Source organism: Castor canadensis, chromosome 16 (genome assembly GCF_047511655.1).
Source record: "Castor canadensis chromosome 16, mCasCan1.hap1v2, whole genome shotgun sequence".
In the NCBI taxonomy this organism is placed as follows: Eukaryota; Metazoa; Chordata; class Mammalia; order Rodentia; family Castoridae; genus Castor; species Castor canadensis.
In genome coordinates, this window is record NC_133401.1 from 16,095,909 (window position 1) to 16,110,916 (window position 15,008).

At 53.5% G+C, this 15,008-nt stretch overlaps 2 protein-coding genes and 1 long non-coding RNA gene across 5 annotated transcripts; 2 read left to right on the forward strand and 1 right to left on the reverse strand.

Annotated features, from left to right (window-relative positions):
- The first annotated feature begins 2,548 nt into the window (after window positions 1-2,548).
- Apoc1 (apolipoprotein C1) lies at window positions 2,549-5,276 on the forward strand. Its single transcript, XM_020172916.2, has 3 exons — window positions 2,549-2,708; window positions 3,152-3,299; window positions 5,124-5,276. The coding sequence occupies exons 1-3, from the start codon at window positions 2,651-2,653 to the stop codon at window positions 5,182-5,184; spliced, it is 267 nt and encodes an 88-aa protein (XP_020028505.2). The 5' UTR covers window positions 2,549-2,650; the 3' UTR covers window positions 5,185-5,276.
- Window positions 5,277-5,793: 517 nt separating this feature from the next.
- On the reverse strand, window positions 5,794-11,066 carry LOC141417985 (uncharacterized). Its single transcript, XR_012442601.1, has 2 exons — window positions 10,615-11,066; window positions 5,794-6,659 (listed from the first exon to the last, which is right to left on the reverse strand). It is a non-coding gene; the product is annotated as an uncharacterized lncRNA (long non-coding RNA).
- On the forward strand, window positions 9,758-13,947 carry LOC109692359 (apolipoprotein C-II). Of its 3 annotated transcripts, none has more exons than XM_074057598.1 (4): window positions 9,809-9,915; window positions 13,041-13,106; window positions 13,285-13,426; window positions 13,674-13,947. In XM_074057598.1, exons 1-4 carry the CDS (start codon window positions 9,840-9,842, stop codon window positions 13,759-13,761), a joined length of 372 nt encoding a protein of 123 aa, XP_073913699.1. In that variant the 5' UTR covers window positions 9,809-9,839; the 3' UTR covers window positions 13,762-13,947. The 3 variants fall into 3 exon arrangements, with proteins under 3 accessions (XP_073913700.1, XP_073913699.1, XP_020028503.2); XM_020172914.2 differs by lacking the exon at window positions 9,809-9,915 and adding an exon at window positions 11,744-12,240; XM_074057599.1 differs by lacking the exons at window positions 13,041-13,106; window positions 13,285-13,426; window positions 13,674-13,947 and adding exons at window positions 11,061-11,193; window positions 11,509-11,718 and having other exon boundaries at window positions 9,758-9,915.
- Window positions 13,948-15,008: the final 1,061 nt, after the last annotated feature.

The following is a 15,008-nucleotide window of genomic DNA, read 5'->3' on the forward strand; positions in this document are numbered from 1 at the left end:
AGCCATGTTTGTTTCTGCTTGTTTTAGCTGATTGAGCCTCCTTCCCTCTCTTGGCTTTGCTTCTGCCCGGCGGCTCTCCCTCTCCCTCCAACTTCACTCTCTGGCTTCCTGTTTTCCTGCACCTCTATCTGTTATCTCTCCCTCCTACGGTGCCCTGGGCCTTGGTCTTTCTTCTGTAATCTCTCCTGTCCCCTCCACCATGGCCACGCTGCTTGAGCCTTTCTCCCTCTCTGGACTGGGCTTCCCTGCCTCACCCTGGTTCCCCATCTTCCTTTCCAGCTGCACTGTGCACTGTTTGTCATTCCCACCAGCCTACAGGGCTAAGCCCAAGACAAGGAAGAGGTGCCACCATGTCCCCTGAGAATCCTCACCTGACCCTGTGCTGAGTTGGGAGCTGGCAGTCAAAGAGGAGAGGGCAGAGAGCTGGCTGGCTTCGCCTCCCACCCCCTCAGTTCTCAAGGCCTGGAGCAGTGTTCCCACCAGCAGAGGCAGGCCAGGGCTTGAGCTGTGCCTCCCCAGTCCCCCGGCTGGCTTGGCACACCCTGAACACAGAACTTTCCCTGGCACTGCTCTGGAGGTGGGCTCCTCTGCCGGAGATGACTCTTGCAACCCAGTGAGAAGGGGAAGGGTCGGGGTTTAAGAGGCAGGGGTGTAGTCAGCTGACACACCATATGCCTAGGGGCTTCCCCTTTGTAGAGCCTCGATTTCCCCAGATGCCGATAAGGGAGGCATCAGCTGTCTCTCCCACTGAAGAGCTGAATCATCTTTGTTTTTTATTTTTCACAGAGGGCCTCACTATGTAGCCCAGGCTGGCTGCCAACTCTTGAACCTCCTGCCTCAGCCTCTGGAGTGCTGGGATTACAGATGGCGCCACCATGTCCCACCAGAGCTCAATCTTGAATTCTCAGGGGGGGAGGACTTCTAAGCAGAGGGTCAGTGTCCCACCCTCCGCTTCCAAGCCCCCAGACCCAGAGGTGGCTCAGAGGCCAGGGAAGGAGATTAAGGAAGGTCTTGGCAGGGGTGTTGTGGAGCTCTGGCAGGCATCTTGAGAGCATGGGGCGCCTGAGAAGGGGAGGGATAAAGAACCCTCTCGTTCCTCTCACTACGTCGTTGCATGTGCTTGACTGGGCCTCAGTTTCCCCATCTGGAAAGCAGAAATCCCTGTAGCTGAGGAGTGCATGAGTTTGGAAGAGCCCGAGGCCATTCCTCCATTCAGATAGAGGTACAGACAGACAGACAGACATCTGGGTGGAAGTCTGGGGAGTGTGCTGGAAGTCGCAGAAGTAGGGGGCCAGTCCCTGGGTCCTGCAGGGACTGGAAGTTGTGACTTGGCAGGGACGTTGCAATCCTGCCAGGGTCTCTTCTGTGCCTCCCCTTTCACAACCATCCCCTCCTGCCCCCCTCACCCCAGAGCTGACACGTGGTTGCAGAGGCACAAGACAGCCAACCTAGTCTGTTGCCCAGCCACCCTCCCCACCAGCTGCCAGGGATCACTGGCGGTCAAAGGCAGCCCATGGGTATAGGGGGAGGCCTTGGACTCCAGCCTGGGGGAAGGATGTGGTGATGGGAGGGAGCCAAGGGGGGGCAGGCTCAGAGCCAAGGGGGAGCCTGACAGGGTGAACAAAAACAAATGGCGGCGTTCAGAGGTGGGGGAAAGAAAGGGGGTGGAAGGGTTAGGGGCACCCAGTGACAGCTTTGCAACTGCCGCTGAAGAGAGCTCCCCCCTAAAAATAAGGGAGACCGGAGTGTAAAGTTAAGGCCCCCAGAGCACCAATGGAAGTCTGGGATGCCCACAATCAAAGGATGGTGAGCTGGCAGATCTGGTCTAGAAGACCATTAGAGGCAGCAGGGCATGGAATCCAGAACCCAGAGCGCGCAGGAAGAGTTCTCAGTCCAGGCGGCACGGAGAAGGGGAGGCCCAGTGGAAGAGGTGGCTCATATCTGTAATCCTAGCTGCTTTGGAGGCTGAGATCAGGAGGATTTCAGTTGGAGGCCAGCCTGGCCAAATAGTTCAAGAGCCTCCCATCTCCAAAATAACCACAGCAGAATGGCCTGGAGGTGTGGCTCAAGTGGTAGAGAGTCTGCTGTGCAAGTGCAAAGCCCTGAGTTCAAATCCCAATCCCACAAAACGAAAAAAAGAGGTGGGCTGGGACACAGTGAGCTGGGGATGAGACCCACAGGGTTGATCCTGAGAGACCCCTGGGGGAGAGGGCCTTAGGGAGAAGGTGAAGGTTGTCCCCTCAGTAAGGAGAAGAACCAAGGCAGGCTGAGGAGATTTGAAGGTGAGGGTGCTAGATGACCATAGGTCTTGGGGCTAAGGGAGGGGCCTGAGCCCCACCCCCAGCCTCCACGGGCAAAGGGCAGAAGAGAAAAAGGTGTGTGATCTCAGCGACCAGGGCCAGGGGGAGGCTCAGGAGGAGGGAGAGCACCGTGCCCCGCCCCCTCCCCAGCCAGATAAAGGCCTGCCACCTGAGCTGTCCTACCCAAAGGACCTGTAGATCCAGGTTGGTGCTGGGGAGAGCCACCACCCCACCCCCACCCCACCCCCGCCCAGAACTAAAGAGCCCGGTGAGGGACCGTGGTGGGGAGGGAAGTTGGTGCCAGTGACCTCCTCCACCCACCTTGCCTCCAGGGTACCCCTCCAGCCGCCATGAGGCTCTTCCTGTCGCTCCCCGTCCTGGTGGTGGCCTTGTGCATGGCTTTGGAAGGTAAAAGTGGTATAGGAGGACTGGGGGGAGGGGAAGGGGATTTAAAGTTTGGCAGTCTAAGCTGGTCACGGGCCTGGAGTCCAGGCATAGATAGAGAGCTCTGAGGTCCCTGCGGTGTCCTGGTTCCCCTATCGTCCATTGATTTGATCGCCCCCATCCCACCCGTGCTAGGTGAGTTTCAAGCTTTTCTAAGCGTCTCAAGAGCAGAGGCAAGTCTGCCTAGGAGAGCCCTAGCAACAAATGACGTATGACGGTCACTCTTCTGGGATTGGCGCGGCGTGGTGGGTGGGGGCCGAGGGCTGAATTAAGGCAATTTCCAGCATCCGACTCTGGCGCCCCCATTCTAACGCCATGCCCCCAACATTACATCCAAGGATCTCGTGGTCCATCCCGCGAGCCCCATCCTCAAGGCTCCCAATGACCCGTTTTTGCATCCCGGCCAGGCCCGGCCCCCGCCCAGGCCTCCCCGGACCTGTCCAGCGCGTTGGAGAGCTTCTCCGGGAAGCTGAAGGAGTTCGGGAACACCCTGGAGGACAAGACGCGGACAGCCATTGACCGCATCAAACAAACCGAAGTCTACACCAAGACCCGGTCAGGACCCGCCCCGGGGGACCGAGGGCTGGAGCGGATGGGGGAAGCCCTGGGAGACAGTCCGAAGTGAACAGATTGGGGAAACTGAGGCTCCAAGAAGCTGACCCTATCCCTGGAATCACAGAGCTGGGGGGAGGGAGGGGGACAGGTCCCCTGACTCCGGTCCTAGCACCGTGGTAGGGATGGTTCTGGATGACAGTGAAGGTCCACTGGCCGGTGTACACCTGCTACTCCCTTTATGGGGGAGGGGTTTATTTATTTATTTATTTATTTTGAGACAGTGTCTCACTAGGTAGCCCAAGCTGGCCTCAAACTCTTGATTCCCTCCGACCCCTCTCCCCACACCTTCCAAGTGCTGGGATTACAGGCATGCACACCATGCCTGACCATTCCCGAGTGATCATAAGAGAGGCACCTCACCAAGAGCCTCAGTTAGTTTCTTCATCTCTAAAATGGGTGGATCTGAAGGGAACTGAAGGGGACACCCTGCATGAGGCTGGCACATTGTAGAAGCTCACCACGTTAGCCAACTTTTGTTCCCTTTGGCAGGGAGAAAATCGATTTCTTAGATTTTTGTCTTTGTTTTTGGCCGCACTGGGATTTGAACTCAGGGCCTCACTCTTGCTAGGCAGCTCTACCACTTGAGCCACTCCGGCAGCCCTGAGAATCCATTTGTGTGTGTGTGTGTGTGTGTGTGATACTGGAGTTTGAACTCAGGGCTTACACCTTGAGCCACTCCACCAGCCCTTTGTTTCATGAAGGGTTTTTTTGAGATAGGGTCTCTTGAACTATTTGCCTGGGCTGGCTTCGAACTTCGATCCTTCTGCCTCCTGAGTAGCTAGGATTACAGGTGTGAGCCAACGGCACCTGTTTCCATTTCTTAACAAATATTTATTGATGGTTTGATCCCCAGGCCACAAAAAAATATATCCATTAATCATCTAAGTACCAGGAAATGTTCCAATGTAACCACAATGCAGATAAAATCCTGCCCCTCAGACAGCTGACAGTCTAACAGGGGAGAGGGTTGGGTATAGTGATGCACACTTGTAATCCCAGCTGCTAGGAAGACCCAGGCAGAAGAATCTTAAATTTGAGCTCAGCCTGGACAAAGTTAGCAAGACCCTGTCTAAAAAGCAAATTAAAAACACAAAGGTAGAGGACTTGCCTAGCAAGCTTGAGACCCTGGATTCCCAGCACCACTAAGGCGAGATGCAGGGGAGGGGGAGGCAACAAACCAGTGAGTTTCCAGATTAGTCCAGCTAGAGCTAAGCTCTGCTCAGACAACAGGATGGGCGTGATAAACGAGGCCAGGGGGCTCCTGCAGGTGCTTGGGATATCTCTGAGGAAGTAACACTTTAAATCTGAATGATTAGGGAAATCCAACCAGGCCGAAACTTGGCAAGATAGTTCCCTGTGGAGGGAAAGTGCAAAGGTCCTGTGGCAGGAAAATGGATAGATAAGAGAGGATGACCTTTGGAGCAAGGGAAGCATCTAAGAGCAATGAGGAAGGCTTGGATGAGCAAGGAGGGGCAGCAAAAGCAGGAACACACTCAGAGAAAGAATTGAAAACCTGGCATGGGAGCGCACCTCTGTAATCCCAGCACTTGGGAGGCTGAGGTAGGAGGATGGAGAGTTCAAGGACAGCCTGGGCTACATAGTAAACCTTGTCTCAAAAAAAAAAAATAAAACTGAGAGAGAGAGCGCGTGCAGAGAGCGCCAGGTCAAGATGATATTCCCAGCCCTGGGAAGGAGGAGGGTGTGTGGGAGGGGACATCCTGGGGTGGCAGCAGACAGTGACTCCGTCCCCGTCTCTTCTCACAGGAAATGGCTTTCAGACATTAAGCAAAAAGCAAAGGAGAAATTCAAAGACACCTTCTCCTGAGCCCCTGGGTGACTGACTGACAGAGCAAGGACATCTCCTTGAGGCCCCAGGTCCCCTCCACCCCACACCAATAAAAGTCCTACAGAAAATTCTCCGAGTGCTTGTTGGCCGTGGGGCAGGGGCTGTGGGAGAGCATGGGGGCCTGTGCTGAGGACGTTTGAATGTCGTGGTCCCAAAGGAGCTCTGTAAGAACTTAGCTGGAGCCTGGCATGGTGGTACATACCTGTAATCCCAGCTACTCAGGAGGTAGAGATCAAGAAGATCAGGAATTGGAGGCCAGACTCTCAAAAACAAAAGGCTGGGGCTCAAGTGGTAGAGTACCTGCCTAGCCAGCACACAGCCCTGAGTTCAAATCACTGTACTGAAAAACAAACAAAGCAAAACAACTCTGTGAGCTGGGCTGTTAATGCTGAGTGCAGAGATGTGAAGTCTCTAGGAGAAGGTCACACAGAAAGCAAGGAGAGGTAAAGGACTGGGTTTCACCGATCACTGCGCACAGTAGGCGTTCATTACACTTTTTTTTTGGCAGTACTTGGGATTTGAACTCAGGGCCTACCCCTCGAACCACTCTACCAGTCCTTTTTTGTAAAGGGTTTTTCCAAGATAGGGTCTTGTGAACTATTTGCCCAGGCTGGCCTCTAACCTTACCCTCCTGATGTCTGCCTCCTGAGTAGCTAGGATTACAGGCATGAGCCTCCAGCGCCCGGCTTAATTACACTTTTTGGGAACAATGAAGGGAGCTATGAGAGAGGGCTGGGGCAGGATCTGGGCGAGAACCCCGAGAGCCTGATTCAGTCCTTACCTCCAGGTCTCGGCTCCCATGTTGCCTTCTCCAGGAAGCCTGCCTGGAGTCCCTTCTGGGTCAGGTGCCTCCATTCCAGCCCTGCCTTCTCTGGGTGGTCACTGCCTGGAGACCGCACTATGAGTCCCACAGGGCTGTGTCTTCAGGCACTGCCCAGCATAGAACTGGCCACAGTGCCAGAGGCTGGTAAAACCTGGTGAAATAAGAAATTGCTCAATCTGAATAAAAGTATCTGAACACATTTTTTATTGTTGTTTTGAGACAGATACTTGCAGTCTAGCTCAGGCTGGCCTAGAACTCACAATACTCCTGTATTAAAGATGTGCACCACCACAACTGGTTCCGTCCATCCATTCTCCATTCTTGTATTCAGTTGCTAATTCCTATGTTTGTATAATAAACATTCATGGAAGAAAATTGTATTACTCCTTGTTTACTTCCCTACTTCTCTTTGGCTAATTCTGAAACATCAGAATTCCCCTCCTCCAGGAAGCCCTCCATGACCTCCATAGGCTGGGACAGGTATCCCTTAGGGCTCCCATCACTGCCCTGCCCACTGGGTGTCTTGAGGCAGGTCCAGGTGGGTGCAAGTGTGAATGTCTCCATGCCCATGACTGAGACACTCCAAGGTCTTCTTGTTGCTCTCTGAGATCCAGAAGGAATGTCTGCAAACCTGAGAAGAACAGATGTATCAGCTGGAAAATAAGAAACAGAAAAGGGAAATGGCAAACTTCCAAGTTCATGCCAGCACTGCTGGCTCACATCTATAATCCCAGCTACTCAGGAGGCTGAGATTGGGAGCATTGAGGTTTGAGGCGAGGCCGGGCAAATAGTTCAAAAGACCCCATCTCCAAAATAACCAGAACAAATTGGACTGGAGGTGTGGCTCAATCAGTAGAGAGCCTGCTTTGCAAATACGAAGCCCTGAGTTCAAATCCCAGTGCCACCAAATAAATAAATAAATAAATAACTTGTACCTTAGTGTTCCTATGAGTGTTCATAATAGCCCCAGGTAGAGACAACACAAGTGCCCATCAACTGATGAACGAGTTACGAATGCGAATCACGCATGCATTATCTAGACTGGAATATTATTTGCCCATGAAAACCATGCACACTGCAGGGATGAACCATGAAAAGTCCATGCTCGGTGAAAGAAGCCTGTGACAAGATTCCATGTATCCTATGATTCCATTTTTTCAAAACGTCCACAATAGGTGAGTCCCTAGAGGCCAAGAGGGGCACTTGTCCCTGCTGGGGAACAGGGAGAGTCAGACAGGACCATCTAATTCTTCTCTTGGGTAAAATGCTATAGAATTAGTGGAGATGCTGTTCCAGCTTTTGGGTAAACTACAAACCACGCACAATTGTGCATCTTATCATTTATTTTTGTGGTGCAGGGTTTGGAGAGGAGGGCCACTCACACACTCTGTCACCGGGCCCAGCCCTAAAAGGGTGAATTTTACAGAATGTGACCACCTCAATTTTCCAAAATGAAAGCATGGATTTGGTGACCTCTTTCTCACCCGAACTTCCTGCCATAACCCAGAGATGAGTAGCTAGTGACAGGAAAAGATGACCAGCAGAGTCCTGTGTGGGGATGCAGGGGTGACAGCCTGGAGTCCCAACTGGAGCCAGGAGTCTAGAGGAGAGGACAGTGACAGGTCTGGTATCCAGGCCTGGTGACTTGGAGGACACAGTTTTGGGGCTCAGAGCCACTCCCTAGCCTCAGACCTGCGCTGGGGTCTTAGGGTTCACTACCCAGTGTCCCTCCCCCACTGGCCTCTCTGTGCCATCCTGCCCCATGTGACCTTCAGTCTGTTCCTGTCCCCAGGAAGAGCAAACATTGCAGCAGCAAACAAACAGCCACAGTCCCCACTGCCTGCTGACCTTGGCCCAGGGGCAGAGGACAGAGACCTCCCTCCCCAGCGCAGCCCCCTCTGGCCTTCTAGGGCTTGGGAGGTGGGGAGTGGAAGCTGTCCTGGTTTGGCCAGATAGCATGGGAGGACCCCGGTTCAAATGCCCCCACCCCACAGCCTCAGTTTCCTCATCTGGAAAAGGGACAGCTAAAAATGTCCCATCAGGAGGCTAAGGAAGTATTTACTACATAAAGGGAACCAAGCATGGCACCACTGATCTCCTGTTCATTCCCTGCAAGCCTACAAGGTCCATGAATCCATCCCTGGATGAAGAAACTGGCCCAGAGAGGTTAAGCGACTCACAGAAGGCCAGAAAGAAGCAGAGGAGTCAGACTCTGATCCCCACATCCCAGCAGCTTCCCGCCCCCCCATAACCACACCCCTCCCGACAGGGTCTCGCTGTGTAGCCCAGGCTGGCCTGGAACTCACGATCCTCCTGCCTCAGCCTCCTGAGTGCTGGGATTACAGGTAGGCACTCACTACCATGCCTGCCTTGGGTTTTGTTTGTTTATGTTTTTGTTTGTTTGTTTGTTTGTCAGTACTGGGGCTTGAACTCAGGGCCTACACCCTGAGCCACTCCATCAGCCCTATTTTTTTTTTTTTGTGAAGGATTTTTTTGAGATAGGGTCTTTCAAACTATTTCCCCAGGTTGGCTTCAAGTCATGATCCTCCTGATCTCTGCCTCCTGAGTAGCCAGGATTACAGGCGTAAGCCACTGGTGCCCAGCTATATATTTTTCAACTGAAATTTAAAACCAACCCTAGACCAAAATCCACCCCAGTTCCCTCCCCAACCTGTGTGCCCTGGCTGGGTCTTCCATTGATAAAGCACTTTTCCTTCTGTCCAGCTCTATACCTGAGTCTACGTGGACAGCTTCCTACCGTGCACACCTGGGCATTGCCTATGTGTGCCTCAGCCAGCTTCCTAAGGACTCTGGGAGCAGGTGCTTATCGTAAATCCCATTTTACATATGGAAACATCGAGGCCCAGAGAACTCTCTGCCCAGGTCATGCTGTGAAGGAATAGGGCTTTTCTTTCTCTTTCTCTCTCTCTCTTTTTTTTTTTTTTGAGACAGGGTTCTACTATGTAGCCCAGCTAGCTTTGAACTGTTGGTTCTCCTGCCTCAGCCTCCTAAAAGCTGGGATTACAGGTGTGCATCACCATTTCTGGCTAGGAGTGGGGCTTTAGAGCAGTCTGTCTGAGACAGAGACATCAAAGTCAAACAGCTGGAGTCCAGAACCCCAGGGTGGTAGGAGTCGATTGGGCTGTAGCCTGCCAGGGAAGAAATCGCTGTCTCTTGCCAGCCACCTTTGGACATGGTGAGGACCCACCCTGTACCCACTCCTGTAGCCTAGTGGCTAAGGAATCTTATAAATAACTGCTGTAATCACAGGAGCCAGGCATGGCAGGGCACACCTATAATCCCAGTACTTGGGAGTCTGCAGCAGGAAGATTATGAGTTCACCGCCAGCCCAGGCCACATAACAAGACCCTGTCTCAAAAACTAAAAGACAGAAAGTAAAAAAGAAAGAATCACAGTCATACTCCAGAGCACCTGGACTGTCAGGATATATGCTGCACTTTCCTGGCCTTGTGCTCAGTCAGTGTCCCCAAGTCTGGACTATCATCCCACTTCACAGAGGAGGAAACTGAGGCCAGGAAAAGGGGCTGTCTCAGAGGCAGAACCACAATTTGAACTTGGTTTAGTGCAAGAAGCCAAAGAGACTTCTGCCTCCTATCAGGCCAGGGCACTGGGACAATGGAAAGGAGGGAGGCCACCAAGGCCGTGCATGGCCTCTGATGGTCACTTCTCTGTGAAGTCCTGCCAAGGGGTGGGGGCCATTGGACAGGGGAGGGCTCTTCTCAGTGCAGCCTGCCACACCCCAAGCCTGGAGAGCTGAGCCCAGAGGGACAGAGGGACACAGCAGCCAGAAATGTCCTTCCCAAGATGCAGGTTCTGGGCCAGGCCCTCCCTGCTCTTCTGCGTGCTGGTCCTGGTGTGCACTGTGGGTGAGGAGCAGGGGGCTGGCAGAAGTGGGGGCTTCCCGGGTGGGGAGGGAATGTGTCTGTGTGTCATGTGATTTCGTAGACATATCAGACTGATGAGCGGTTGTGTGTGTATGTCTATCTGTCTGTGTGTAGGGCTGAGTGTAGGATGTAACTGTGGGCTTTGTACAAAGGAGGCAGTCATTTGTGTACATCTGTGTGCATGTGAGGAGTATATGCAGTTCCACAGGTGCATTTGTATGTTTGTGTGCACGTTCAGGGGGCATGCATGCAAGAGATTTCAGGGTGTCTAGGTGTGGGGACTGATACATAACTGCATTTTGTCCATGTATTTAAAATCGTGTCTGGTGAGGCGGGTGTGGTGGTGCATGCTTGTAATCCCAGCACTTGGGAGGCAGAGGCAGGATAGGGAATTTGAGGACAGCCCAGGCTTCCTAGCCAGACCCTATCTCTGAAAAAAAGCCAACAAAACCATTGTGCTTCTGAGGATGTGCAAGGCTCCATCTTTCCTTCACTTTGTGAATTAACTTCTGATTCACGCAAAAACCCTGAAGTCGGTATGGTTAGTACTCCATTCCATGGAAGGGGAAACTGAGTCTTGGAGCAGTGAAAGTGTGTACCGGTGTACCCGGGTGATGGCAGTAGAGGCTTTGCCCAGGTATGTGGTTGCTAGACCCACAGGTGTGTGGGAAGCAAACTGACCTGACCGGAAGTGGAGCCTCTGGTCCACCAGGAGGGACTGAGAGCGTGGCCGAGCCCATGTCCACAGCCAAGGCAGAGTCTGGTGTTCCCAGCTGTGTGCAATGGTGGCTCTGACAGTGTGGGACACTGGGAGCTAAGAAGGCAGGGCTGCCCTTCCACAGCAGGGTCAGGTGAGGAGCCATAGGGCAGGAGGTGGAGTTACCAACTGCAGGAGAAAACTGCAAGGGACAGAGGGGTGAGGGATGGGGTGCTGGGCAGAGGACACAGCCAATAGTAGAAGTGGGACCAGGTGCTCAGAGGGACAAGAGAAGGCAGGTGGCCAGGGAACTGGCAGGGGGCTGCCCTGGCCCTCAGGCGTCACACAGGCTGAGCACAGAGGGACAGGGAGAAGGGGGAATGGGGACAGTCCCTCCAGCATGGTCAGGCTGCTCTTTGGTCCCACCCAGTATGTGAGTCTGCAGGAACCCCAAGTCCCCCAACAGGCCAGGATGAGAGCCGCTGGAGCCTGGTGCAGGTCAGGGTGAGGGAGCTGGTGGAGTCGCTGGTGACCAAGACCAGGGAGAGGTGGCAGTGGTTCTGGTGAGGCTGTGCAGGGCTGGCTGAGGGAGGGGCAGCAGCTAGGGGCCATGGTCTGGGGGAGGAGGCTGGGGTCTGGACCCCTGGGACTGAGGGAGGAGGCCAGGGTCTGAACCCCTAGGTCTGGGGGAGGAGGCCAGGGTTGAACCCCTGGGTCTGGGGGAGGAGGCTGGGGTCTGGACCCCTGGGTCTGGGGGAGGAGGAAGTAGATGGGATCAAACCCCTAAGATAGCTGGGGTCTCACCTCTGCTGTTCCCTCTTAAGCAGGGGCCCTGGTGTGGCTGGGGGGTCTCACCTTGGTTGTCCCCTCTCACACAGGGGCCCTGGGGCCCTCCAGGGCTTCATACAGACCTACTATGATGACCACCTGAAAGACCTGGGTCACCGCACCCAGACCTGGCTCCTCAGCTCCAAGGACAGCCTCCTGAACAAGACTCAGAGCCTGTGTCCCAGGATGCTCTGCGGAGACCAGACCTAGGACTACAGTGCTCACCCCTCCCATGTCCACAATAAACTGGATGCTTCTTATCTGTGTCCCTGTGCTGATCCCTCCTCTAGGGGCAGAGATAATCCGTCCTCACCATATACCGGACATCCTACAAGGGAGGAGCACTGGCAGGGGGTGATTGGGAGAGGGAGTCAGGGGCAAAACCCACACAGAAGCTAAGGGCTCCTTGGGGACAAAAAACTTCAAGGTGCCAGTTTCAGGAATATGAAAGATGGACAGAAGGTGGAGTCAGCTATCCCCACAATGGCCCTCATTTCCCAGCATTCCTGGGGTCCCAAACTCCTCCATTGCCTGCAACGTAGCCTATCTGTCTCAAGAGTGGATTTTCAGAGTGGGGATTCCCTGCTGTGTGACCTGCTGGTGGATGACACTGTCCTTCCTGCCCTGCCTGCCCCTACCCCACCCCCAGCAGTTCTGTTGGCCAGGACTTTGGCCCAGGAGAGAGGGGGTGGTGGCCGTGGAGGAGGTGGGCCACCACAGCTATAAAGACTGTCTTTCCGCTGCAGCTGGCAAGGACACCAGGCTGCTAGAGTCACAATCTGGTAAGACAGGGACGCGGTAGAGGGGGACAGGGGTGGCAGCAAGCGTCACTGTGTGAGACACTGTGTTAGAATCATGGAATTCAGAATGGTTTTGTATTTGCCCAGCCTGGCCTTTCTCCAGGGTTAGATTTCAACCTGTCTCTGTATCAGTTTCTCATTCAGAGTGTCGTTCTCTCTCTGTCCTGTGCACATTAGTCACCAAGAGTGTCTCCCATGTAGGGCTGGGGTGAGGTGAGAGAGTGAGGCTGTGGAGACAACAGGGCTTGGCTCAAGGTGACAGGAGGCACAGGGGACAGGCCACTGTCACAAGTGTCAGGAGGGAGCCATGTTCTCAGAGCATCTTCATCCATTCTTAGCAAAAGGTAGAAATTTTCTTCTGCTCATTGTTGGGCCAGAGCTGTTTACATGTAAGACAGCCTTCTTGAGAGAATAAAACAAAGAGGATGTTAGAATTAAGATTTTAAAGCTGGGCTCAGTGCAGCATGCCTGTAATCCCAGCTATGAGGGAGGCATAAGTGGGAGGATCAAGGTCTGAGTGTGGCACCAGGCAAGACCATGAAACCCTATTTGAAAAATAACTGCAGGGCTGGAACGTGGCTCAAGTGGTAGAGTACTTGCCCAGCAAGCCTGAGGCCCTGAGTTCAAACCCCAGTTCCACCAAAAAAAGAAAGAAAGAAAGGTCCCAGAAAGACACTTCCTCAAGTCCACACTTAGGAACACTTGCCGGCAGGAAGGGGACAGAGCAGGATCAAAGCCCTTTTCTGAGCTACAGCCTAGGCCTCACATACCCTGTGTTCCAGGTGCTAACACCATGGGCCCTCGATTCCTCCTGGCTCTGTGTTTTGTCCTCCTGGTATTAGCATGTGGTGAGTGGCCGTGCATGGGGGGTCTCAGAAGAGGGGGTGACCTGTCACCATCTTCCTGGCCTAGCTCTTGTGTACCTGCCTCTGCTACCTCTCTCTCTCCTTCCTGCCTGTTTTCTACCCAAATACCCAAGGCCTCATCAGTGCCTCTCACTTAACTATTATCCTGGGCTCCCCACAGAGGCCCAGCAAGACGAGCCTGCCAGCCAAACTCTGCTGGCGCAGGTGCAGGAGTCTCTCTCCAGTTACTGGGACACAGCTAAGGCGGCCGCCCAGGGTCTGTATGAGAAGACATATCTGACCAGCATGGATGAGAAACTCAGGTACCCTGCCCCTGTGGGAGCTGCATCCAGCTCTGACACCAGATGCCCTCAGACCCAGGAGTCTTGGCCCTAGTCTCTCCTCTTCCCTCAGGCCCAGGGTTTCAGGCCCCCAGCCTTCTCCTTCACATTCAGGGGTCCAGGCCCCTGTCCTCCTCCCTCAAACCCAGGAGTCCAGGCTTCAGCCTCCTCCCTCAGATCCAACAACCCAGGCCCCAGCCTCCTCCAGCCCACTGTCCTCTCTCTCCAGGGATATGTACAGCAAGGGTTCGGCAGCCATGACCACTTACGCAGGCATCGTCACTGACCAGATCCTCACTCTGCTGAAAGGAGACTAGTCCCAGCTAGGGCCCCATTGTGGTGAAGGGGAGAGCCTTGTCTCTGGCCCTCCCACCCCGCCCCCTGCTCCCCTGACCTTGCCTGGACTGGACTGAGCTCCCTGTCCCATCGTCTCTCAGCTCTCTGCACGCAACTCCAGCCTGCATTCTTTCAATGAAGGAATAAACAAATCCACATTTATTCTCTTTACTGTGGTTGCTTTTCTGAAGGCAGGGACTAAATAGGGGGACTGACTGAATCTAGCCAACACTGAATGAGCATCTACTGTCTGTCTGTAGGCCTAACCTGGAACCTTGTCTATGGCAACGAAGAGGTGACTAATAATAAGTAGCTAGGCATGATAGTGTACACCTTTAATCCCAGTACTGGGAAAGCTGAGTTAGGAGGATGATGAGTTCTAGGCCAGCCCAGGCTACATAGTGAGATCGTATGTATGTCTCAAATAAACACAGTAGGAAATTATAAAAACAAGGTATCAAAGCCTGGCTCACTCATCTGTAAAATCCTGGATACAGCTAATCTTTAGTGGCTTCTGACAGTCTCCAGGCCCTGGGCTGAGACTTTTTTTTTTTTTTTAATGGTACTTCAAATAGAACCCAGGGCCTCTAATCCTAGGCAAGTGCTCTTTCACTGAGCCACAATGCAGCCCCTAAGTTGATGGTTCAAATGTGCTGTGGCAGTCAGTTGTCCAGAGTCCTGTGACACAGATCAGGCTCTGCCCACAAGTGCCCACTAAGCTTACACAATCAAGGTCTAGGCTGACAGAGAACCCGGAAGAGAGGTGGGCGGACATTGGGCTCTTTGACAATTCAAATACATTCACCTCCCAGTCATTTACTGAGACCCTACCAAGGTCTGGGGATTCCACACAGCATGGAAAAAGACAGCCTTATTTTCATGTGGCCCCTCAAAAATTCACTCGATGGGGCCTGTGCAAGACCACATCCTAAAGCTTCGTCCTAAGGCCACTAGTAGGGACACCCTGATCCCCAGAGAGCAAGAAGACAAGTGATAGGCATGTTTAGAACCCCAGCTACACGGAAGGCAGAGGCAGGGAGATCCTGAGCTCCATATCACCTCAGGCAAAGTCAGAGGAACCCTGTCTCAAAAACAAAAACACAAAACAAAAGGGCAGGGCTGAGTGGGAGAGTGCTTGCCTAAACCTTGGGTGTGGCCACCCTGTATACATAGAGTGTGGGAGCCCAGGACCCAGGATGCATCCTCTAGAAGAGCAGGAGGCCAGGAT